Source organism: Vanellus vanellus (genome assembly GCF_965231255.1).
Source record: "Vanellus vanellus genome assembly, chromosome: 6".
Classification (NCBI taxonomy): domain Eukaryota; kingdom Metazoa; phylum Chordata; class Aves; order Charadriiformes; family Charadriidae; genus Vanellus; species Vanellus vanellus.
In genome coordinates, this window is record NC_138911.1 from 13,084,674 (window position 1) to 13,109,885 (window position 25,212).

A 25,212-nucleotide genomic window follows, 5' to 3' on the forward strand; every position below is an offset into this window, starting at 1 on the left:
CTGGTGTTTCCATTTCAATGAAGGCTCTTCAGCAGGACAAGGAATGGTTAGCTTGCCGTGGCCTTCTGCACAGCTGTGAGTGTTACCCAAGTACCACATTCATCTCTGATCTGGTAACATGACTCCTGTTGAGATTCTGTAAGTTCTCCCTTTGTCTGAAGAAGAAAATGTAAAATACTTGAATATATTTGCAATTCTGACAGGTAATGAAGATTAGCTAAAGCTTCCCTTAAAAAAAAAAAAAAACAAAAAACAAACAAACAAAAAAAACCACAAACACTGTATTTTTCTTCATTTGCAGTATGATTTCTTTAATTAGATTGGCTTTGAGGCTTGCGCAATTCCTAACCTGACAGTGGTTCTGGTTTGCTGACAGCCTCATAGAACAAAATTGAGGGATTATTCACTGAAAAGGTGAAGTCATTTCCTTTTTTGCTTACCTCCCTCACACTTGCGTATGTACAAAAGCTTGTTAAGTATACGTGAAATGTCTGTAAAATGTCAAGGGATTTTGATTCAGTGGAAATGTACTCACAAATGTTCATGTCTGTTAGTTTTTCTCTATAATATGCTGTTAAGTTCCAGAATGACTTCTAGATATAGTTCTTCAGAGCGGAATATTTTATTAACAACAGCTGCTAGTAAATATATGGGGAAATATATATTCCTCTTAAGAAAATGATGGATAAAACATCATCAGCCGAAGGAAGTGCTGCAGAGAAGAGTTGTGACAACGGTAAGAAAAAGCCACAGAATGCTCATGTACAAGAATGCAGCGCTGTAAAACCCATCTCCCGCACCAAAGCTGTTTTCCTCCATCTGCACTTTAAAAATCGAAGTAGAAAGATTTTAAACATTATATTACCCATCAATGTGCCATTCCAGTGTTTGTGATGTGAATCAGAGGAGAGTACTGGGCAGGGTGAGATCATGTTTCAAAAAATGTGTAGCTGTCTTCTTGATGCTCAAGCTACAGCTCTATAAACCCACCCCCATTTTCTCCGCAGGGCTGTGTCTGAAACCATCAGATGAAGGAAAACAGAGGGTGTGTTATTTTGCCTTCTGTATTAGTTGTTAAATCTCATTAGTTGTTAAAACCAATGGTGTTCCCGAGCATGGAACATTACCGCTGCACCCTTTAACTGAGAAGGAAATTCAGAAGAAAAACAAATCCAGTACTGAGACCCATGCTTTAAATCGGTAAAGATTTGTTTAGAGTCTTATGGTATAAAATTCATAAAAAACAAGCTTGAGAGACATCGCACGCAGCTTGAGAAACACCGCTGCTCTCCAGAATCGTTGTGCTACTGTGGCAAATAGTTGTGTTTAAGTACATGGTATTTATTTTCCCACAGTTACCGATATTTAATAAAGTGATCAAACTTGCAAATTTTCCTAAACTCTGCTCAAACTCCTGCTTTTGCGGCGGGTCGCAGAGGGACGGGGAAGCGATCCGCACCTGTAACAGACGAAGCAGTCCCTTATGCCGCCCCCGCCCCCCCCCTGCGGCCGCTACCGCCGCGCCGCCGCTCGAGGGCCGCCCCCGCCGCGCGGCGGATCTCGCGAGACTCAGCCCCCGCCCCCTGCTCGGGGCTCCTCAGCGAAGCCTCGCGAGATCTCGGCCCCGCCCCCGCCCTGCCTTCCCCGGCTCTCGCGAGCGCCGCGCTCTTTCTCTTCCCTCGCGCACGCCGACAAGATGGTGGGTGCAGCCGCCGGGGCTGCGCGGGGCTGGGCAGAGGGGGGGCCCGCGGCCGCCGCTGCCGCTCCTCGCTCCCGCGGCGGGACGTGGCTGGGGAGTAGCGGGGGGGTTCTGGTGGAGAGGCGCTTCTCCTAGCCCGCGGTCTGCTCAGGGTGCGGGGAGGCCGCTCGGGCCTTCCTTGGGCGGGCCCAGGCCGCCATGGCGCCCGGCTGGGCGGCCGCCGAGGGCACTGCGGGCTCGGAGGGGCGCCGGCCCTGGGGGAGGGCGGGCTGTAGTTGTGTCTTTTGTCGCCCGCTTTGCTCACAGATCCTCTCCCGTTTTCCTGCAGCCTTCCAGACTAAGGAAGACCCGGAAGCTGAGAGGGCACGTCAGCCATGGCCACGGCCGCGTTGGTGAGTGGAGAGGCGGCCGCTGGTGGGCCGAGGCCCCGCGGTGAGGGCGGGCCTGCCGGCGCCTCCCCAGTGCTGAGGGGATGCAGATGTTCCTCACGGGTCGCAGAAAAATGGTACTGTGGGTAGCAGCGAGTAGTACTGCAGGCTACAGCGTGCGTGGGTGGTGCTCGCCCGGTGGTGGCAGATGTGACAGTGATGGGCTGATCCGAAGCCTTGCGTGTTCTTTTAAACTTCCCTGGATTTGTAACTAAAGTAGGGCTCATGCTATGGGTGCTCCTTGTGTGATACTGTAAGCTTACAGGGCAGTGCTGTGTCCTTTAGAACTGTTTGGCCATTCCTCCCTTTTCTTGTCACCCCATTTGTGCTAGTGTCTTGTACTCCTGTAAGCTAAGCAGAGGCATGCTATGGTTATTTTGTCACTCCTGTAGGGTTAGTTGTCACTTGGCTTGTCTTGCTGAATTGAGATGAACACAGACAAGGGGATAGAATTAGAATAATTAGCTTAAATTGACATTGACTCTACCTTTAATCTCAAGTATTATGTGTAATATTCTTAGTGTAACAAACTTTAATTTTTCCTTTTAGGCAAACACAGGAAACATCCTGGAGGGCGTGGTAATGCTGGTGGTTTGCACCATCACAGGATTAACTTTGATAAATAGTAAGCTAACGTTTTAAATAGATACTAGCAAAATGTATCTTCTTGAAGTAGAAAGAAAAACAAAATTTCCTGCAATTCTATGCGTTTTTTCCTCTAACATGAAGTGTGGCGTTATAGTTACAGTCAACTCATGTCCCTGTTTACCCTAAAATCAAAGGTGCTTTCCACTTAAACAAGGTGTCTTTAAGAGTTCAATACAGCATTTGGTAAATGTGACCAAACTTGCCTGTTGCAACATGGTCCTAGCTAAACAATGCACACACGAAATGTATGTAAATTCAAAATGTCATGTTAAACCCTAACTACATCCTATTTATCTGCATACTGTAAAGGTAAGGGATGTTGTCTTTACTTGTTGCCGAGACTAGAGTCACATCTGGACACTGCCTGTTGTCCTGGTGTGCTAGAGTACTCGGACAGTAACCACTAATCTATATTCACTGGCTGTGACCATTCTTGACTCAGTCAGTCACCAGGTTAGTGACAGGAGCGCTGAAACTCCTTGGGCAGTGCAGCCTTCCCTGGGTTGATGGAGTTGGGGTTGCCCTAGAAATACAGGGCTGGGCCAGTCTCACCAGTGAGGGGGATTGAGGCATGAATTCAAGGGAGAACAAACATTTCAAGAGAAAATAATTTCCCCTTTATTTGGATGCTAATTATTATTACATTTAAATACTATGTGTATTAATACAAGTAAAGGTATAATGTGAAATTTTGATTACTTTGATGAGGTAAGGAGCTTGTTCCAGTGTTGATTTATGTTTTTGTTGATTTGTTTCTACCTGTTTAGAATGCTTAAAAATGTGATCTAATGAGGAATGTGCTTCTTTCACAGTCACCCTGGTTACTTTGGAAAAGTAGGCATGAGACACTATCACTTGAAGAGAAACCAAAAGTTCTGTCCTACTGTCAACTTGGATAAACTGTGGACGCTTGTCAGTGAACAGACAAGGCTCAATTACGCAAAAAACGAGGCTGGACTGGCCCCGGTCATTGATGTTGTGCGCTCAGTAAGTTTCTGCTCATATTCAAGCCTGCAATTCCTGGTCAGTTCATGTGTAACTTAGCTTTGCGTATCCGAGTAGGAGAATGGTGAACTGCAGATAAGCTATAGGGCTTGAATATTTGTGAACTTCTCAGGACAAGTATCTTGGCATATAAGTAGTTACACAGGTACTTAACGTTTTTTCCTGTAAGAACTTTTTCTCATGCTTGTGTGTGATTGTGGACAGGGACTTCCCTTATTTTGGAAGGTGGTGAAAGATAACTTGTTTAAAATATTACTGAAAGCATGTATAACGACATGGTAGAACTATTCTCATTTATATAAAGTCACTTCTCTGATATCGAGACTAGAGTCACATCTTAACATGTTTGATTGTCTTGGTGTGCTATAGTTCTCGGACATTAATGTCTGATCCCTATTCACTGGCTGCGATGTCTTATGTCTCAGCCAGCCACCGAATCAGTGACACTAACTTGTCTGACAAGGGGGTATGTTCTGCATCTCAAATTAAGATTCCTGTGTTGGCCAATTAGCCACTTCTAACAAGCGACGACTTAACGGCTGTAGTATTAATGGACCTTGTGCTATGATTGTCCTTTAAATGTAAGAGACACAAATGAAATGAGAGTGGTAGAGAACAGCTACTGCTGCGAAAGCTTGCAAAAGCTTCAGTTGTACGTTTAAGACGTGCAGAAGGGTCCTCTGCTCTGTTCAGAAGTAGCAGGATGTCCTGCAGGTGAAGAGCACGGACTAGGAAGTCATTGGGTAGTAAGATAGTCTTGGAAGTGCAGCCAACTGCTCTCTCCTTTAGAACAGTGTGAGAAGGTTGTTGACTTCTCTACCCAATTTCACAGCGTTTTCTGTATATGGACTATGGGGGGAAAAAAATCGAGCTTCTGAACTACAGGAAAAATTCAGTTTACAGTTTCCACTTTTTCTCTCAACGAATGCAACTCCACTAGTTCATGCAGAGTATTTTTCTTTCATTCATACTGATTTTATATTGGAGACAGACCGGGAATGAGGTCATGGTGATCATGGTTTTGTTTTTAATTCGTGTGTGCTAAAAGACAGGTCTGAATGTAGGAGCCTGCAAACTGATTACAAACACTTAACATTCTATTTTAATCTTTCTAGGGCTACTACAAAGTCCTGGGCAAGGGGAAGCTGCCAAAGCAGCCTGTAATTGTGAAAGCGAAGTTCTTCAGTAGAAGAGCAGAGGAGAAGATCAAAGAAGTTGGTGGTGCCTGTGTGCTTGTGGCATAAAAGCCTTTGTTTTATTCAAATTTTTTGAATAAAGACAATGTGTAAAATGTGCTGATTTACAGAAGTTTCTGATATTTTCTTTTTCCTGACTTGTCCAGACACTGTTCACACGTAAGTCTTGTCTGCTTTGTTACTTCTGGCAGTTTTTGATTAGTGGTTTGACAGCTACAGTGTCTGGCATTTGGCATGTATAAATACCTTATCGTTTGGTCTTTACGGGGTAGCAAAATAGAGAGGTTCTTCCAGTATTTGTGCAGCTCTTTCAGTTGGTGATCCTCTTTACAGCTGTCTGTGGAAAGATGACTTCATGTTCTGTTGATGGGGATTTTTGTACACTAAAATGCCCTCTAGGTGAAATCTGTGGGGATGCTGTCTTGGGGAATGAAACAGCAAGAGCATGGACAGAGAACTGCAGTGGAACAATGCAAAGTGGGTTGTAGTATACCAAAATTACTGTGTGAAAGAGACTTAGTATGGGAAATGGCTTTTAGCTATAGAAGTTTTTAATAAGCTTTGTGATCAACAGGCTTGTTTTTGGGATAGCTAAACATTTCTAGTCCCTTTTCCACTAAGGTGGTGTACAGGAGGGAATGAAGGGGAAATCCATGAGAACAGTGTGGGACAGTAGTGAAGAGCTGAAACAGGTGGGAAGAAACCATTCAAGGTTTCTACCTCATTACTGCCAGACTTGTGTCATGAGAAGCACTTCAAACAGGTTTCTGCAGACACTGAAGGTCTGCCTGGTATGCAGCTTCCTCACCAGTAATGCCAGCTCTTGAGCAGAATAGTGCTGTGTGGTGTGCCTCTTTGCAGCTAACAGCAGCTGTGCCTCAACTTTTATCAGCATTGTGCATAAAATTAGATGTATTTTGAATTTAGTTCAATAATGTGGTTAAATCCTTTGCTTTTTTCATGGCATTGTTAATGAAAGATCTTTCTAAACTAGAACTTTTGCATTTGTCCCTCTAGTGCTTCAACTGCTGCTAAATGGATGACAGCTGTCTAGCTTCTGATCGCAGTCAACGTACAAAACGCAGACCACTTTAATCCATGCGCTTTTTAGAAACTGCTGGTATAGTGCTCAGTACCAACTGAGGTGTTTGCATCCTGTATTCACCAGAACAGGAGGTTCATAGTGATTTATGGTGTAAGTTGCCTCTTCACTGACAGTGTAACACTATGTTTTTGCAATCTCTTAGCTAGACCACAGCTTGTGAATGTATCAGATTTCTTCGAGATGAGGCTGACTTCTGCTACAGGATGATTTTGCTTCTGCATATACTTACTCTGAATTTCACTAATTCATAGCAACTGTAGCAGCAGCTTGGTGTCCTTTTGGTAAATGTGGCAGACTAGCTGGACAGATGGGGCTACGCAAAAAGCTTTTAAAGCTTCTTGTCAGCGTAACTGGACTGACAGATGGCAATTCCAAGTTGGTGTGCTTTTAAGGGTTCGTAACAGCAGTAACACACTGAAACTGTTGCTTAATGACTGAACTAATACTGTAACTGTTCATTAACTTTTGCAATTGATACCCTCCTCAAGTAGGGTACACAGTTCCTGAAGTTACCATGTGTGGGACAGAAATGCTGCCTGTTTCCTTCAATTTTCCTTACAGCTAATACAAAGCAATGGCACAGCTCTAGAACTGCACTATATGTATTTCTCATGTATTTGGCTTAAAATGACTACATAAAATACTGCTTCCTTAGTTGTAACTTCAAAACAGGACTTTGGTTGCCAATGCAAGGCTTTACCCTGCATGCCAAAGCAGAATCTCACTCCTCGAAGCCTTGAATGATTGCTAATAGTTGCAAATTACCTTCTAGTGTGTGTGCTATCGTCTTAGGTAATGAACTCCTAACCTAGTGTTTGGCAATAATTAAATTTAGAGGGCTTATAGGGGAAAGCTGACATGCATTGCTTTGTTAAAATAGTTCATCTTAGCTGGTGGTACTGCTGGTTGTGAAGAGCTGCAACAAACGAACAGTTTGTAAAATACTGAGGTAAGAGTAGGTGAACTTAATCCCATTGACCACTGGGTCCACTATTTCCTAATATGTTATGCTATTTACCCACTGCCAAAGCTAAATCATTTTAATCCTCAAAGGTAAGTTGTGGGCTACTGCAAAATAAGGAAGGTTGTTACTCCCTCGTGTCAGTAACCTGATTGCTGACCAGGTCGTGAAGACGCTGGAGTACCCTGTGCGCACATGACAGCAGCCAAGTGACCCCAGCCCGCTGACATGTGTAGTAGATGCCACTCTCAATTCTTTGATATTTAATGTCTTAATGTGTTATGTCTTAAGTAGTTCTTCCATATTTTGTAGTCTTACTTTTGAGTGCAAAAAGTTCTCGGTGAGAGAGAGTTGGCTCCACCAACTCCGATCCCTGCTCCACTGAAGACCACGTTGGGTACTTTGTGTGGTTTTGGCGTGGCTGGAGCCTCACCCATAACCTACCTTCACTGTGACCGGGACAGGCCTCCTCCGCCCTTGATGGCTGCCCGTGCCTTGTGCCGACTCACGAAATAAACGTCTGGGGGGCGGGCTGGCAGGGGGGCAGCCGCCGGCAGGGAGCCGGGGGAGGAGGCGCTGGCAGCGGCCGGGCCCTGCCGAGCGCAGCGGGGAGCGCCTGCCCGCCCCTCACCATGGCAACGGCGTCCCGTGCCCGCCGCCTAGCGGCACCGCGCGGAGACCGCTTCCGCTGACGTCGTACCGCCCCGCTGCGAGCCCGGCTGGTGGGTCCTGCCTTAGTCCCGCCCCACCAATCTGTCGGTCATTGCCGTTGGGCGCGCGGGGGCGCCCCGCGGCCGAGGCGGTGGCTGAGGCGGCGGTTGGGCACGAGCGGGTGGCACGAGCCCAACCGCCGCCTCAGCCACCGCCTCGGCCGCGGGGCGCCCCCGCGCGCCCTCCCCTCACAGCCACCAACGCCCTGGAGCCGTGCGGCGGCCGGCGGCAGAGCGGGGCCGGAGCGGCTGCCTGGGTGTCGGCTTCTGCGGGGTGGAGGGGTTTTGAGGGGCTCGGGCAGGCTTTGCAGGCAGCCGGCCGTCCCGCTGTTTCTTGTGGTGAAATACTGGTGGGGGGGCATTTCCGAGGTGTAAGGGGGCAGAGTAACCACAGACAGACGGCATTTAGCGGCTTAACAAGAAGCTCCTGGGAGGGGTGATAGGAAGCCATCAGGGTGGCTGTCTGCAATGTCTAAATAAAGGATTTTCCTGTGTAAAAACAGGAGAAATGAGGAAGGTAAATGAAGACCAACTAACTTCTTGAATGTAAAATGTCTTCGTTTTTATTAGTTTGTTTTGGGTTTTTTTTGTTTTTGTTTTTGTTTTTTTTTTTTTAACTGATAAACATACTTTGGTAGATGGGGATATTTTTATTTTTATTCGATGTTTTCCAGATTCTTGGCAATTTACAATGCTGTCAATGAAACGATTATAGGCAAAACTGGTAAAGTTGATGTTACAACATTTAAAAATGCTGTCATGAGCCTTGTGTTGTAACGTCCACATCAAGTGGAGGGAAGAATGTAAAAAAAAAAATAAATCATCTGATTAAACTGAGAAAAAGGAACACAGGAAATTGAAAGACCTGCATAGAGAGTTTATCCCTGAAATACAGAAATGATAAAGTTGTGAGAGTGCATCAGTACAGACTTCTCTTGTATGAAATGTATTAATGCTTTACTGAAAATTCCAGTCTTGTGATATCTGGCTGCTTCCCTTCCATTTGTGTTGGGGTGGCCATTGCCTTCCCAAGGCCACAGCTGATCTTTTGGTTCTGACGCAGCCCCCCAGCACGATGCCTTTCTTTTGCCCTCGTTTGGGCTGACACACCAAAAGCCCGGCGCTTTTCTTCCCCTTCCAGGTGGGACTCAGCCTGCCAGCGGCCTCCACAGTTCTCTACATCCTCATCTGTTTCTGTCCTGTGTCCTGCCTCCTTACCCCCACCGTACATCTCTAAATGCAATTAAGTTCATTTTCTTTGTAATCACAGCTGCTGGGCTTCGTGTTTCCCATCAGCGTAGCCAAGTCACTGGTAATGTAACTGCCTGACTGCTGATTTGCATACCTGTCTCAGCAGGAAATTTTAAACACTTTTTATCACCCTCGTCCTTCCCTGTCCTACCAAAAAAACTTGTATGCAGTTTCATACCTTATGCAAAAAGCATAAATTAAAATGTATGGTAACCCGCTTCTGCTCATTCAGCCACAGGTTTGGCCTTTAGGGTGATACAGCATTTCCCAGTATTAGGCTTTGTTTGCACTGATTCTCTGTGCATGGGTGCTTTGGTCCTGGGCTGTGGTTTCTCTGTCTAAACAATGTGGTAGTCAAAGACCTCAACTTCCTACTGCAGAAATTACGTGTTTTTGTAGGTGCTTCTTAGCAACAGTACTTGCAGGAAACAATAGAGATGGAGCGAGCTGAAAAGCTGTGCAGCTCTAGTGATATTTGCCTCTGAAAGATGGTTGATGAAGATGCACTGTAAAAAATGAGCTCATTTAATAAACATGGATATATTGTTTATTAGTTAAACCACAGGTACAATTACCACAGCTCATTTCTAAAGGGACCTCTAGTTTTGAAATTACAATCATAAGTTTTAGCAGTAGGTTTGAATTTGTCTAAGTGAATTTGATAAAGTTGGTGGATATCTACCTACTTTCGTTTGTTCTTAGAATGGGTCTTGGGTTTGAAATATGATGTAGACTTTAGCACAGGTGCATTTTTTCTAAAATATTTTAAATAGCAATGACTTCAGGAATCAACACTTAAAAAATTCCTGGTTGTGAATTTCTGAGACATTCATAATTTTTTTGCACTCCAGAAAAAAAAAGAAAAAAGACCTGCTTACTAACCATTTCCACTGGCATCTGCCTGAGACAGAATTCCTCAAGAGAATACATAGCCCTAAGATTACAGCTGGTGCTCTTCTGTGCTGGGGAAGTATGAAGATCACAGCTGCAAGTTATGCACTGCTGGTAGCAAAGCCACTGTGCCAAGGCAACAGGCAGTTACATGGGGTTCTGGCCCCAGGAGGTTTGGTCAGCTGGAAGGGAGATTCCAGGGGAGACGAGACTCTATGTGCTTTTTCTCCTCTGATGCAACTTGCAAAAGTTTCCCTTTGTGGGCTGTCTCTGATCAATGTCTCTCAAAATCGTAGAATCAAGGATAGAACACGAGCTGCAAAACTCTCAGTTTACTTTGGGGAGCTTAGGTTGGCAGCAGGAACACTGTCCTGCTTATGGGAGGCTCAGGTTTGGTCTATTAATGTGATCTGTGGTCATCTTGACAGTTGAAATTTGATTACTGCAAAGTGCATTTTATTAAATTTCTATAAAGAAGATGATTGGCAGAAGATGCTGTACATTTATCAAGGCAGCTTTTCTAACATGCATTGCTGAAATGATGAACATATGATCTGTTATGCTTATTATTTGCTTTACCTGAAAACTATAAAATACTGAGGTGAAAATGTAAAAGCAGTCAGAGAATATCGTCATTTTTATTGCACAGTTTCAGTGCTTCTAGCAGGAAACGTACAGCGTGTGACAATTGGTAACAGCTTTATAAGTAGATCAATAGAACAGATTACTTCAGTTTTTACAGAAGTCGCAAGTACTATATAGAGATAGCGGGATCATGGTTTGTAAACCTTAAACCACACTTTCCTGCACAACAACCTGCAAAGATATTCTTTTTTATAAAGCAGGTATGTGATTTTCGGCTGCAAGGAACTTCCTCTTTCTTCACGCGGACTAAATAAATGTTGTTTCTGAGAACGTGCATCCTGCTGTTGCCTTCTAGTTTGTGCTTGAGTGATCAAGTGTTTTGTTAAGTGAAGGGGTTGTCATGAGCCATTTTGTGACTCTTCGTGTTTTTGATGTCAAACTTCAGCCAACAGAAATGGAGATCCCGGATCTGTTGAGGAATTGTTTGGTGTGCAAATGGGACCTGCGGAGGAGAGACCCCAGAATGCTACCTTGTCTTCATTCCTTCTGCAAGGACTGTCTTCCCGATTTGATTCAAGGATATAGCTGTATTCCCACTGGTTATGAAGTTCTATATGAAGGTAATATTTAAGAATCCCTGGTTTGTGCTCTTTGTATTACAGGATTATAAAACCAGATAGATCGAGAAGTACTTTTTGGAGCCTATTTCTTTACAGCACTACTTTAAAAGAACTGACTAGGAGACTCAAGATTTGTATGAGTAGAGGGTAGACTCGGAACAAGCCTCCTTCATTATGTTTTTCATCCAACAACAATGTTTTGAAGAGAAATGACACAGTCAGGCAACATTTAACATTTTCCAGAATGGGCTAAGTTTCAGTTACCAAATGTGACATTATGAATATTTGATTTGCTTAGCTTAAGAAATGGATAAATGCTACAAGGTAGTTTCTAGTTCTTTATCCAATCTTTTGGACATGTTAGACCTTTCGGTGGTACCAGTTGTGGTGATAGTTTTAGTCTTCCTTCTCTCCCCCTCCCATGCCACCCCTCCCCCCATCCTCCTCCCAACCCCAAAACATCCGGTTCTTTGTTCCTAACAGAGGTCATAGTAATTGTTATTAGAATATGTGTATTGTGGTGCGCTGAAACTCTTCCTTTTATCTCATTTTAAATGTAGTTTCTCTCTATCTGAACCCTTCTGACTGTAGGCTGTACTGTAACTCACCCCAACAAGCCGAGTAAACTAGCGAGAATGAGAAACGTTTTGTGACTGTGGCTTTTGAAATCCTGAAGTTATTTGTACAGTTTTTGGTAGCGCTGTTAATAGAAAATACGTAACTTTTTTGGGATAAGACAGGACTTAGATCACAGAATACAGTCATTTTAACTGAATGAGTCTTAATTGCCATGGGGAAGCATTCCGTACTCATTACTAATTTATAAGAAGAGCAAAGGCATGTAGATTACTTGTATTTTCACAGGCTTTGAACTTTAGATGAATAAGAGGCATCATTTATTATCTCTTCTCTAGCAGATTTTAGAAATGTGTAGGAAGAGAAGATACTTTCCCTGAGGTGATGGTAATCTGAATTGATGAGATAACATAAATGAGACAAGTTCAGGTTTGAGAGCGAATGGAAGCAGTGTTAGGAGATCACTGTTGGGAGGCTAGCAAAATACAAAAGATAAAGGGAATGACTTAATGGCAAAGAAGAAAGGCTATTCACGCGTAGGGTACAGACAGAAAAAGATTCTAAGGTGGGAGAAGACGACAAAGAGAGTAAAGCAGTCATTTCAAGTAAATGTCTCCTTAAAATTTTTAATGCCTCATCAAAGATGCTGTTAAAAACAACCACTCCATTACTTTTTATGTATCCTCATTTGACATCTAAGCCATTCCTCTCTCCTTGTTTCTGTTTGCCAAGTGGAAAGGTGAATTTATACCACTTGGTGATCTTGGATGAAGTGCTGCTAGAGGTTTTCATGAGTTGTTAAAGTATTAGATATTTCTTCAAGCTCCTGAGTGGATCAGGAATTATTTGTCTATAGATAATTGGAACAAAATCTAGTTTATTTCTGTATTCTTGAAGTTTCTTTGTTTACTTCCTCATTCTCTTGTAGATAGGGAACTTCTATGGGAAAGAGCAAGATTAGAGAAAAGAAATAAACAGGGATGGCCCGGTAAATGAAATGAGACACCAGGTGCAGAGACTCAGTTAATATATGAGCAAGGAGAGCAGGAAAACTGAAACATCTGTGTCTCTTATTTAAGTCCATGACTGAAACTGCAACCACCATGGGTCAGCCAGGAAAAAATTGTGAAGTCTTCTGATGGCATGATGCTCAATATTGCTTGTCTTATGTGCACTGATTGGTGGGTTATGGGCAGTACAATACCAACTCAATTTTCAGTGTGATCTTTAAGTATGGTTATATAGAAGTGCCAATGATAAACTGTAAATACAAGTGCTAAACCATTTTAGCTGAGTAAACATGAAATATTGCCTGTAAGAAAAACGTGTTCCTTACTCACTATGAATTCTTTAAGCACAATGTGAGAATGGAAAAAATGAATGTATTTCTAAGTGAAGTCAATCCGACATTGCTACAAAAGCATACTTGAATTTGTGATTTTTGGTATGCTTTACTATAAATAGTACTATACTAACATAAAGCTCTTTTTCTAGTTTATTGTTGTTGTATTAAGATTGCTGAGATGATGGAGGTAAGTGGTCCTGATATTTGATGGGGGTTGATGTTGGAAACTTACTTTTATACCTGTATGTGTTTAAGATGACTCATGAATGAAAGCTCTGAGATAGCTAGAGCTCTTATAGAAAAGCTGAATACACATCAGAATTTATTCAAAGCTGTCAGAACTGAGAGTTTGGAAGTAATTTGAGCCATAAACCAAAATTATCTTGGAGAGTTTAGCTCCTGCATATGCTTCTTTTATGAAGGGGACTTTAAGTTTCTCAGTCTTTCTTTTTCTGCAGGCCAGTGTCGCTTTCCTTTTTTTATTCCCTCTCATCACATCAAAGAGAATCCACATTCTGAATCCACATACCAGTCTGTTTAGTGCATGAGAAGGAATAATTTTCAAGAGAGGGACTGGGTAAGAAAAGAGAAAGAACGTTCCCCCATTTCCTGACATGGAAATTTCTCAGATGACGACTTTCCTGGGCTCCTATCTGCATGAATTGCCGCTCACAGGACAACGTGAAAACATACAAAATTGTTTCCTGCATGCTGCCTTAGCTTCTTGGTCTGGCTTTCAAGTCCAGATGCACCCAGGTTCCTGTGCTTACCCCTCCTTTCTGAATTGGAGGCGGGTGCCAAAATAAATACCCTTTATTTACAAATCTTTCTCTCCATGAGATGTTCAATGATTTAAATTGTTTTAGTGCTTTAAATATTACCAACATATTGATTTCAAAAGCACCTAAATGAGGCCAATGGAGATGCATTGTTGTGAGAAATTTGTATTTTTGCAAGACTGTCTCAGCTCAAGGGTTGGGTTTTTTCCTTAAAAAAAAAAAAAAAAAAAGAAAAAAATCACAGCTAATCACTGCTCAACCACAGACCTCTGAGAAAGGCCAGATCAGGAAAGATGTACTGGAATACCTTACAGATTTCTGCTAACTGATATTAAGCCCTGGTATTATTTACATTTTGTGACTGAATTGGGTAATTTGTCCAACCTGTAAATTACACTTTTGTTTGTAAAATTAGTAGTTGCCCAGCTTTGTAAATTGCTTTGGGAAGTGGTAGATTTAATTGTATCATGGTTTTGTATTGAACTTGTGAGTTATTTTTTCTGAAATTCTAGTTTAAAAATGTGCTTTGCCCTTCTGTCCTTCTCTAGGTTGGATAACAAAAATAAGGGAAAATGACTGCATAATTTCTATCTACATTCTGTGCATAACTCAAGAGTGGACAGTTTTTTGACTTACATTAGCTTCCCATATGCAAGAGAGGGTCTGAGATCCCCACTTAAATGCCAAGAAATGTAACAGGGTTATGTTAGAGAAATGCACATTGATCGGATAAAACTAAGAGAAAACAGACTATTAAAAAGAACAAATGTGACTTCAGCTGTTGACAGATGTCCGCTTGCTGCTTTTCATTATTTCCAGCAGAAAATATACAGTTTGCTTTAGCTTGTAAGATAGGCGCTATATATAACCATAGATCCCTAACTGTGAATGCTTGTTAGGGAGGCACATCCAAAACTCAGCCAAGCGTTGGTCACGCTTGCATTTAATGTGTTCAGAGATATCTCCAAGAAAAAGGTTGAGCTCTAGGACTCCTTTGGCTCTGGGCTTATTCTCAGTATGGTGTTTTGGCATAAGAAGTATGGTGTACTGGTTTAAGGAGACTCCAAGTGTCAACACACCGTGCCTTATCTTGTACCAAGTCTGTATGTTAAAAAAAAAAAAATTAAAAAATTGCACATCTATGGAGTTCTTTAAACCATATTTAGGCTTACAGTGGAGTACCGTTTGGCTGCCTTGGTGTAACAGCTGTTATATCTCCAGGAGCCAAATAACCTTGTTTTGATGCAATCATATAAGGCAAGTGATGCAATACCTCACATCTATTAATTCTGAAGAACAATACCCGTTTGCTTCAATTAGATGCACTTAACACTAAATACATGTTTTATTTCTAAAAAGGGAAGCAGAAAGGTAATTCCAAAGAGGGATACTGTTTGTAATGTATATATTTAATCATCTTAAAATGGATTTAAAGTTACTCAGCCCTTCTCACTCTGTTGTTCAGCTGCCAGATCCAAAAGGCAAGTGAAACAATGAGGGGTTTAGTTATATAAATATGAAGCTGTAGAGTGGGAGGTTGTCTTCAGAACTGTTTCCTATAACCTATAATTGGGTCTCCAAGGAAGTGTAAATTATGCCTGCAGCTTGAGCTGTAGCTAATGCTCTCTGAGAATAATTATTCTGATAGCTGTTGGAGGAAAAAGAGCGGAGGAATAGGTGCAACATGTGGACAGCAAGTATAAATGTGGTGTGTATGATAGCTCCACTGTTTGTTTCTTTATGCTAATCAATTCTCATGATAATAATAGGTTAATTATCTGCATTGATTTATTTCCGTGACAACCAGCTTGAGGGTTCTTTATGTTTAAACCTGACCAGACTGGAAAACCTTGAAACAAAACTGCGAGCTGGGGCTTTTGATGTTCAAAAGGTCTTTGTACTCAGTTTCCATGCGTGGTGCAGAGGTTACAATTGGCACTTTCAGAGTTGACTGTTGCAAATTATCCACAGCTCTGTCACTTACAAGTTGGATTGCTACAATATAGGTGGAGTAAAAGCTTGAGGGCACTCAGAAATTTCAGTTCCTTCTTTGTTTGTGCTTTTACAAAGGAACACTCTGTATGAGGGTCACTACCATCGTGTCTGCTTACTCTTCCCTGGGTCTGATGCAGTGTGACAACTTTCATTAACAGAAATGAAAGGGCTGTGGGATGCCAGAGACCCGACAGCGGGGAACTAGAGCTTGAACAGTATACAGCAGAACCTTCTTGTTTTCCTGAAAGCTGATTTTGGATATCCCAGGTGTGGGGTTGGACTGTCCAGACTGGGTGACTGTGTCTGGCTACTGGGTCCACTGCCTTTGAATTTCCATTTTTGTCAACCTGCTGTCTAGTTGCTATTGCTGATGGGAGTGTGAGAGTGGCAATAAACATGTGGCTTATGAAAAAGGGCTGTAAACCAATTCGGCAAAGTAGACATCAGCTGCTGAAGTTTTTGGGAGCTCAGAGATGAGTGTCTATAAACATAACACACACAGAGAGATATGTCTGTATGGATGTCGCTTTCTAGTACTGGTGGCTTTTGTGGTGGTGTTCAGGTGCATTTTCCTACTCTGGATAGTATTTAAAGGACTAGTGGGGCCCTGGAAGGATGTAGGTGTAGGATTATTCCTCCACAACCCTCACATGATGAAACTTAGTGGGAGTCTGTTCAATACAATGTGGTCTTCAGTGATTGTTCAGTACTATCTAGTAACGCAAACACAGCAAGAATAGCTTATATGTGGTTTATCCTGCATATAATTCTGAAATAAAGTTATATTCTGCATATCACAATGAAACGGGGCTTAAATCCAACATTAGGATCATTCCTCACCTTTCTAAATTCATAGGCATCTCTAGCAGTGAAATGCGATGTCATAAATATTGATTTCAAACGATAAACAGCAGGAGATAATGAACTTCTAAAAAATAATTTATGCAAAGGTTCCTACCTCCTTCTTACCAATATAATTTCCATAGAAAAATAGAGCACGTCAACAGCTCTCTTAGCTTTTTGCTACTTGTAGGGGTTTTGATAACAATAATGGGCTTCATTAGGGCATCACAATTGCACAATAGTTGAATTTGGCTCCTATTCACTTAATATGTAAACTGTTGTTTGAATCCTGTAATTCCATGTTGAATTGCTATTTAGATCCAGAAATTGCATCATTCTCATACGTACAAACAGTGAGTCTCTAGGGCTTCTGACTACTCTTCCCTTCACCCACAGTGCTGTAATAATGATATATTTAAATGAGCTGTCTGCAAAGTACAGGTTCTTAAAACAAATTAACAATGTTCTTTAGAGTCAGTGGTAAGGTAGGACGGCAAGCAAAATATTTAGGGAATGGTCTGCAAAATGTACCGTGGGAGTGAATGGTGTTATAAGACCTGCTGCTACCTGGATCTGGAAAAGCTCTTCTCATTCCGTCTGCGCACTTACTCCAGGTTACTCTGAGGGGTGAGAGAAGACCCAGACAAGAAGGCAAGTAGGATGCTGCTATTCATTCTCAACTATGGGATTGTTATTCCACCACTTCAGTACAACCAAGGCAAGTTAACAGAGGCCTGAATGAATCTGAGAGACAAGGGCAAGAAAGAAAGCAAGAGGAAAACAAATATGCACCTTGTAGTGCCCCAGTACATCTTTCTGCCCTGTTGATTTTTCAGCATTTCTGGCTGGAGAAGGGGGAGCATCCCCAGATAGTCTGTGAAAGGCACAGTGACTTAAATCTGCAGTACAGCTAAGCCTGATTCCAGGGAGCGCACTGTGTGTGCGGTTCTGCTTAATAACCACCTGCTCCCCGACACAAGTGACTGTGTAGCTCTCTCAGTGACTGTTTATCCAGAGGACAGGTAAGGGGTTTCTAGGAAGTTGTACTTTACTGGTGATTTGCACTCTGAACATGAGCACAGCATTGTACTGTTGAAGTAGCTGCTGCTTGTGGCTATTTGTAAATAGGTGTGTAAGGCTTGCTTAATTTCAGGGTAATTGCTTCACAAAACATTCTGTAGTGTGTTTATTATGCCAAGCTATCGTTAGATTCTTCTGGGAATTTATATTGAAAAACATTGGGCATTTCTAGGGAGCACAGGTTTTTACTAAATGGAAAAGGAATCAAATAAGAAGCCAAATTAGCCGAACAAGTATGATGTCCGAAGCTGTCACATTCAGGGAATCCCTCTTTTAGCAAGATGCAAATCCGTCTCCTGTGCTTTTAATAAAGTCTTAAATATAGAATTCAGCATTAGGACAGGCGAGAAGATGCTTGCTGATTAGTAGGAGACTACTTCCAATGTAGTATTACCATGATGTCCGCATTATTTTTCCTGTTAACTGTTATGCTCTTTGTTCTGATTTATATTTTTTTTTTTAAGCTGAGGGCTATACATGTCTTATGTTCATCTCAAGGGAGTTTTACATTTGAAATCATTATAATTCACAGCTACTTGGATATTTAAAACATACTTTGATGTTTACACAGTCAAAGCTGTTCTTGATGCTTTGTGGTAGTGAGTCTAATACAAAGTTCTGACCTGTGCGTTTGTGGCTTACTCCATGTGTATCTCTGGAACAACACTGATTTCAGTAGCATAACTTGTTTCTAAAATCTGTGGAAAAAATTGTCCAATGACATCCAGGACATCACTTTTAGATATCCCTTAATGTTTATCAGCAGTAATGTCATCTACCTTCAAAATCGTGACTGTTCCATGTTTCTTAATACCACTGCATTTCTCAATATATATATGGGCTTCTGTGCAGAACTGAAATCCATGCATGATAAGTTTTCTTAGAGTGAGAATTATTGAAGTTTTCTTTAAATACATTTAAAAACATTCAAAAGATGGTATTTCCCATTGTCAAATTAATGCATTGTTTATACAATGTATTTTATACTTCACTGGTTTGTAACAAATTAGCAGAATTTAAAGTTCACATGAATGCACCTGAGGCCCCGAGCATTCCATTAAATATCATTCAATTGGTATAATTTGATTTAACATTCTGCACTAACTGAATAGTGTTGGAATGTAATAAAATAATAACTTCAATATTAACTTTTTTTTACCTTGTGTGGTATGTAGACAGATGTCCTTGCTATGGCAAAGTCCTGAACACTGCTTTTGTTTCCCAGTAAACAGCTTTTCCCAGAAATGTTTTGTGTAAGACTGTGCTCACCCATATGGTATGTAGATGAAGGAATAACTGTGAGAGTCCTGCATTTCTTACTTCAGGAAGTAACCTGTTGATAATTTCCCCTTTGGTCATTTTGTGGCATATTACGTAGTCTCACTGTGGAGGTTTTCTCTCTGTATTAGCCAGATCAAGAGCTGGCACTGCTTGGGCAATGCTGTTATGGGAGTAAGAAACTGGTTCAAATTCTCAAAGGGCTAGAGGCGATTCCTTGTAAAGTCAGTAGATGGTTTCCTGTCAACTGCACAGAGAATTGGAGCATGTCCCGAGAGACTTATTTGAGAAGCTGCTTGCAAAGTAAGTATTTTGCTTCCTAGCTTATAAATCAAAATGTATCTGTCTATTTCTACTGCTGCTATAACTGTGTTGCTTTGTAAGGTGTTCACAGGGAAACTTGAAAAATGTTTTGCCTTCTAGGAATCAGCACTGCAATTCACTGGTGCTTGTAGTATGCACCATTTACAAGGAGTAGGAGGGCACTATCTGTATAACACATCTTGTCTTGGGAACTGCAGTGCTCCAACTGTTTTTTACATTTCTCTAGACAACTGAGCTGTTAATGGATATCTAAAAGACACAGCCATAATTTGGGAATGCATGGAGAGGTTTCAGTGTGACTAATATGAAAGCATTCCATTGTCCTAGGGTGTAACATATGAAGGTGATTAGCTACAAATATTCATGGAATCATAGAAAAATTTGGGTTGGAAGGGACCTTTAAAAGTCATCTAGTCCACTCCTCCTACAATGAGCAGGGGCATCTTCAACTAGATCAGGTTGCTCAGAGCCCCGTCCAACCTGGCCTTGAACGTTTCCAGGGATGGGGCATCCACCACCTCTCTGGGCAACCTGTGCCAGTGTCTCACCACCCTCATTGTAAGAAATTTCTCCCTTATGTCTGTTCTAAAACTACCCTCTTTTAGTTTAAAACCATTACCCCTATCGCAAAAGGCCCTGCGAAAAAGTTTGTCCCCATCTTATAAGCCCCCTTTAAGTACTGAAAGACCGCAGTAAAGTCTCCCTGAAGCCTTCTCTTCTCCACGCTGAATAGCCCCAAATATTGTATGTAAATAAGATACCTTTTCAGCTGCACTCCTTATATTAAGGATGCAAAGTACAGCAAGAGACTTCTACAGCTTTCTGCCATCATGGGCATCTTTATCAGATGAATTTTTAGCCTCTGTGTAACTCCTGTCATCAGAACACACTTAAACAAGACTCAGGTTACATGTCCAGGAGATGAGCAGAGCAGTAGCAATTGCTTGCGTTTCTCCTGGGGTGACTTGTAGCTGAGTAGCACAGGCACCTGTGGATACTGCCTGTTGCTTTTCATGTCTACATGAACATTCCGTGTTGTATGAAATGCACAGTTAAATAAATGTGACGTAGACCATAGTCTGCCACTTGGGCCCCCAAATCACAGTTCTGATGTAAATACAACCTTGGAAAATAGTAAATAATAGACTTCAGCTTTTATAACAAGATTTGGGCTAAAAAGACCTAGCCCTCATGGAAGCGGTTCTTAGTAAGATGTTCTCTTTAAAGGAGATGTAACAGAACTCAAGGTTTCTTCAAAACACTTATGAATGAAAGTGAACGCATTCAGACATCTGACTGCATAGTGCTTTTGTCAGAAGTGGTAATGTAGTAAGGGTTTGGGGTTTGTGTGTCTCTGTCAACGTAAAGTGCTGCTGTTAAAATAACAGTAGCCCAGTTCTGAAAATGAGAGACATTCAGGGTTAGAATTGTGCATCTGGACAGAGACTGCAGGAGTCCTGTCCCAAGGGCACGTAATACTAAGCACCTGGAAAATATGATAGTGTCTGATAACTGTCTAATGCAAACAGTAATAGGCATCTTAAGATTTAATTAATCTACAGGCTGCTCTCCTTATTCAAAAATAAATTTAGTTAAGGAAAAGAGCACATTGAACAGCATCAGTCCAGTAGAAAGTTGTCATTGATCTTGCTTTTAAAATCTTGCTTTAAATGAGTTTGCATCATTTAGTCATGGAAAATACTGCTGTTTACTGCTGTTAGTTATCATATACTGCTGTTACTTATCATAAACATATCACTTGGCAAGGTGAGCATAGCATTGAAATTCTGTTCTCAACAGAATGGAAAAACGTAGATAAAAAAAAGACTTGATAAGATAACGTAAAAATAGACTGTCATACCACCACCATCTCTAAAGGACTGGATTCACATCTACAGTATTTTACAGAAAAGTGGTCATAAACATGCACACTTCTTTTTAAAAAAAAACAAAACAAAACCAAACCAAAAAAACAACGCGAAAAACACAAGAAAAACACAGAAACAAAAGCACTAGACTAAAAAAATTGTAAGTCCTAGCCCAAGAAGTCTAGGAATGGAACAGTAGAGGTGCAAAAATGCAGGTATACAGATATGGACACCTTCTTGAACTATTAGTTCTCAGCCCAGACAAACACTAAGATTCATCCCATTTGTGCTCGGTAGCTAATGAAGGTGGAGACAGGTTTTGCTGCTCGTGCTGCTCGCTCGTGCTGCTCGCTTTGCTTTGCTTTAGGTGCGATTGCATTTTGCCAGCTGTGGATTTGTTGTAACAGATTGTTTGCAATTCTGACTTTTATTTATGAAACTTTATTTTATCTTTTACCTTTATTCTGACTTGTTGCTTCTGCTAGTAGCATGTTACTCCTCTTTCAGCACGTTGCACTGTAAAACTAATATTAGGTAATATGAGTTTTATGCTTTGGTATACCTCTGGTAATGCAAAGCTGGTCTTGAAGAACCATAGCAGGTAACAGAAAGCAGAAATAGATCTGTAACAAGGGAATACAGTTTAAAGTGCAGCTCAGTTTTAATCCAAGCTGTAAGCCCTAATGAATTCATGGGAATTTGGACATGCGGATATCATTGATAAATACTGAAATAAGTTAACTGAACTATAGCGTATATAGCGTATTTCTAAGAATTGTGTTGATTTGTTTTTCTTTCCTATGTATTGAACTAGACCTAGCCACAAGTAACTTATGGCTTGAAGAGTGCCTTAGTTTCCTGGAACTACGTGTGTCCATGCAATGTAAAAAAGCCAGCAATACTGAAGTGTGGTTTATATAGTTTCCTGGTTCAGATGGCTGGTTGGTGTGCATTGTTTTATTTGTGATGGTTTTGTTGTTTTTTTTTTAAATTCAGGTATCCTTTCCTGCCCTGTGTGCAAACAGACCTGCTTTGCAAGGGATGTAGTTGAAAATTTCTTTCTCAAGGACTTTCTGACTGGTAATTCAGCTATGGCAAAGGTAAGTGAAAACCACTAAGTTGGGTGCCTTGTGAGTTGTTGAAACACTACTAGATGAACACTGTTCGAAAACAGAGCAAACTTTGTATTGAACAATAGACTCTCTTACAGTTTGTTATGCAGCACTAATTGCTTCACACCTAAAATGGACATACTGCCTTCATACTACTTTTTCAACTTTATTTGAAGAATGTTTGGCTCTATATACTTAAAATAGAGTCTTAAAAAATACTGATACTAGTGGTGTAAGACTGGACCTGTGACAATCAATGTATTAGGAAGATACTGACTCTCTGGGATTCCTCATTGTCACCTTTCTGCTGTCAACACCAAGTAAACAAAAACAGACTATTGGCTGAATGGTTACACCAAGATAACCCATTAGATCCTGTGGGCGATTATAATTTCCTGATTGTCTGTTTTAATGATAAAAAAGGTCACATCATATTTCAGTTTCCCATTGAGGAATGGATGCAAATGGTAATTGGAAGGCATAGGATTACTACCTTGGCCTTGTATTGACACTGTACATAGATGGATTTAACTTCTGTTAAATACCTGGTTAACAGGAAGGACTATTCTCAGTTTTTCTAGTTGATACTACTTTGAGTTGTGAGGAGAGACACAGAAAGGTGCGTGTTTCTGCCCAGTCTGTTGCAAAACAATATTCTATTATTTGCATTAATAAGATTGATTTCAGAATGTGGTAGTATTGCCTGTAGCTAGGACTTAAAACAGGTGAAAACTTGTCAAAACTATTCTGTAACCTGCTGACTGCTTTATCCAAAGTGTGATCCAAAGCAAGGGAGGAGTAACAAAGAAGCAGGAATACTGGACTTCACCTTCTGAAACAGCTCCTGGGCCTCAGTCTATCTCTTATGCACTTTTGATTCCTAAGTAAACTGGATAGCCACATTGGATATTCAGTTTCAGGGCCTTTGGGTGGAGGGGAACACTTTTTCCATAATACAGGACAGAAGACATATCTTTCCACTCCTCTTAACTCCTGTAAGGGCAGCAACAATTTGTAGGTCAGTTCTGTCCCATGCAGAGGCTTGAGACTGCTTTAAATTGTGCAAGTGACTTGTCCAATGACATCTTTGCAAAAAAATATAGAGGGGATGTACTTCTTCCCTGTCAGTCATTTTTGTGTTTCATTTTCTGTATTGTTAAAAAGAAAACATGTAGTGTTCTGGGGAAATTAAAAAAAATAATGCAGGCAAACTGTCTTGACATCTTCAGGTGTAAGGTACTTGAAGAGTGCAACAGGAAGAGATCTATTCACATGCACTCTTCAAAGAGAAGAAGAAAATTTATAAGATACTGCTGAATGTTTAGAATGCATTTATTATACTGGGTTTTCTTAATTGCCATCACTCACATCATTTACCTTTCAATGATAATCTGTGTAGAAAGGAAATCAAATGAGAATGTCTAATGTCTTTAAAAGCGCTAGATTATTTTTCCAAACCTGCTCTAAAAGAAGGTTTTTCTTTTCTGTAATCCCTTAGGAGTCCTAAGAGCAGTTCAGTAAAGCAGATTCCTCACTGGGTCATAGGAGTACCCTAGAGGGACTCGTGCCTCTTCCTTATGGTTTTTGGCTTGCTTCCTTTTTATTAATGGTCAAGTCATGTATCAGTGAAGCTTGCTTACTGTCTTTTATCCATCATCCTCCATCCCACCCAAACTAAAGCCATAGTTTCATCATTAGTTTCATCATTGGTGATATCAAAAGGAGAAGCTCATCCAACTGAGACACAGCTGAACTGCCATAATTTTCTTAATTTACCTAATATGTTCAAACAGGAAACTGTCAAGGCTTGTAACAAAGTGTTTGGAAGCAAGATGTTTCTCAGTGTGTGAGATAGTGAAGCATAAACGATAGAATGTGCTATTTACCAGTAGCAGGAGTTTCAAAAATATGCAATTCAGAATCTCTTGCCCAAAAGCCCATTTCCACCTTATAAATAATGTAACTCGGAACACTCTGTGCTCTGCAACTTAAAAGTAATATTAACACAGTACAGTGTCAATATAAATTCTAGTCAGAATGACAGCCGAACAGTTACAGGTAAACCTGTCATTAAGCAGTTTTGGTTATTGCGGAGAAGGCAGTGGCCCTTCATGGGTACATTTTAAATTAGATACTTCTTTTTGTATAACAAGATTTGCTTCCCAGAATAAATACCCTTGCATTTTGGTTATATGAGTTATATTAGGATTTTTGGTTTAAATTATTACATGTACCTTTTGGAAAACATTGTTCATAAGCAAATGGCTAAAATAGCAGAATGGCTTACACAAATACTTCCTTGCCTACACAATCAAACACATTTAAAACTTTGGTTTGTTGTCTTATTGTCAAGAATTGCCCAGTATTTTTGAAAAAGATTGGGAATACTTAGAAACTCTTGAACAATGAATTGATAAGAGACCTGTTGTGAAATTCTGGCCCCACTGAAGGGAATGGTAAAATTTAAATTGATTTCAGCAGAACAAAATTTTTTCTTCTTGTGCTGAAGTGAATCAGAACTCAACTCACTTGTGTCTCAGAATTTAGGTGGATATGTTCCACTTAAAGCCATGAATTAAAACTAAGACAACCAGCACAGAACTGTGATTGTTCTTCCTTCAGGCTTTCTAAATGCTGAGACACCGCAAAGAGAAACTTCTATTAAATTCACCAGGGCTTACATCAGGGCTTATGTGCTGAGCAGATGCTGCTATATCCTTCTCTGCATGCATCCGATCAGAATAGTTAGGATGCAGTCATAACAGAACTGAATTGAAGATAAGCTGATGACCAACAGAAAGGACACCATAGGAAGTAATTTTGCTGTCTATTAGTTTCTTGAGTAGTTCCGAGTAGTAGCAATATTCAGGAACTATGTGTAAGTACAGTAGATATATTTTAACCTTGTAGGAA

At 41.0% G+C, this 25,212-nt stretch overlaps 2 protein-coding genes across 2 annotated transcripts in view; both read left to right on the forward strand.

Moving 5' to 3' along the window:
- Positions 1–1,641: 1,641 nt before the first annotated feature.
- RPL27A (ribosomal protein L27a) lies at positions 1,642–5,080 on the forward strand. Its single transcript, XM_082484822.1, has 5 exons — positions 1,642–1,699; positions 2,028–2,091; positions 2,677–2,752; positions 3,588–3,762; positions 4,896–5,080. Exons 1-5 carry the CDS (start codon positions 1,697–1,699, stop codon positions 5,022–5,024), a joined length of 447 nt encoding a protein of 148 aa, XP_082340948.1. The 5' UTR covers positions 1,642–1,696; the 3' UTR covers positions 5,025–5,080.
- Positions 5,081–10,879: 5,799 nt separating this feature from the next.
- TRIM66 (tripartite motif containing 66) overlaps positions 10,880–25,212 on the forward strand; it is a gene marked incomplete at both ends in the record, with an annotated part of 49,721 nt that continues 35,388 nt past the window's right edge. The window contains 2 exons of the mRNA XM_082485412.1: positions 10,880–11,099; positions 22,184–22,287. Of these exons, the coding sequence (XP_082341538.1) occupies positions 10,880–11,099; positions 22,184–22,287 (324 nt within the window). The remainder of the gene's footprint in view (positions 11,100–22,183; positions 22,288–25,212) is intronic.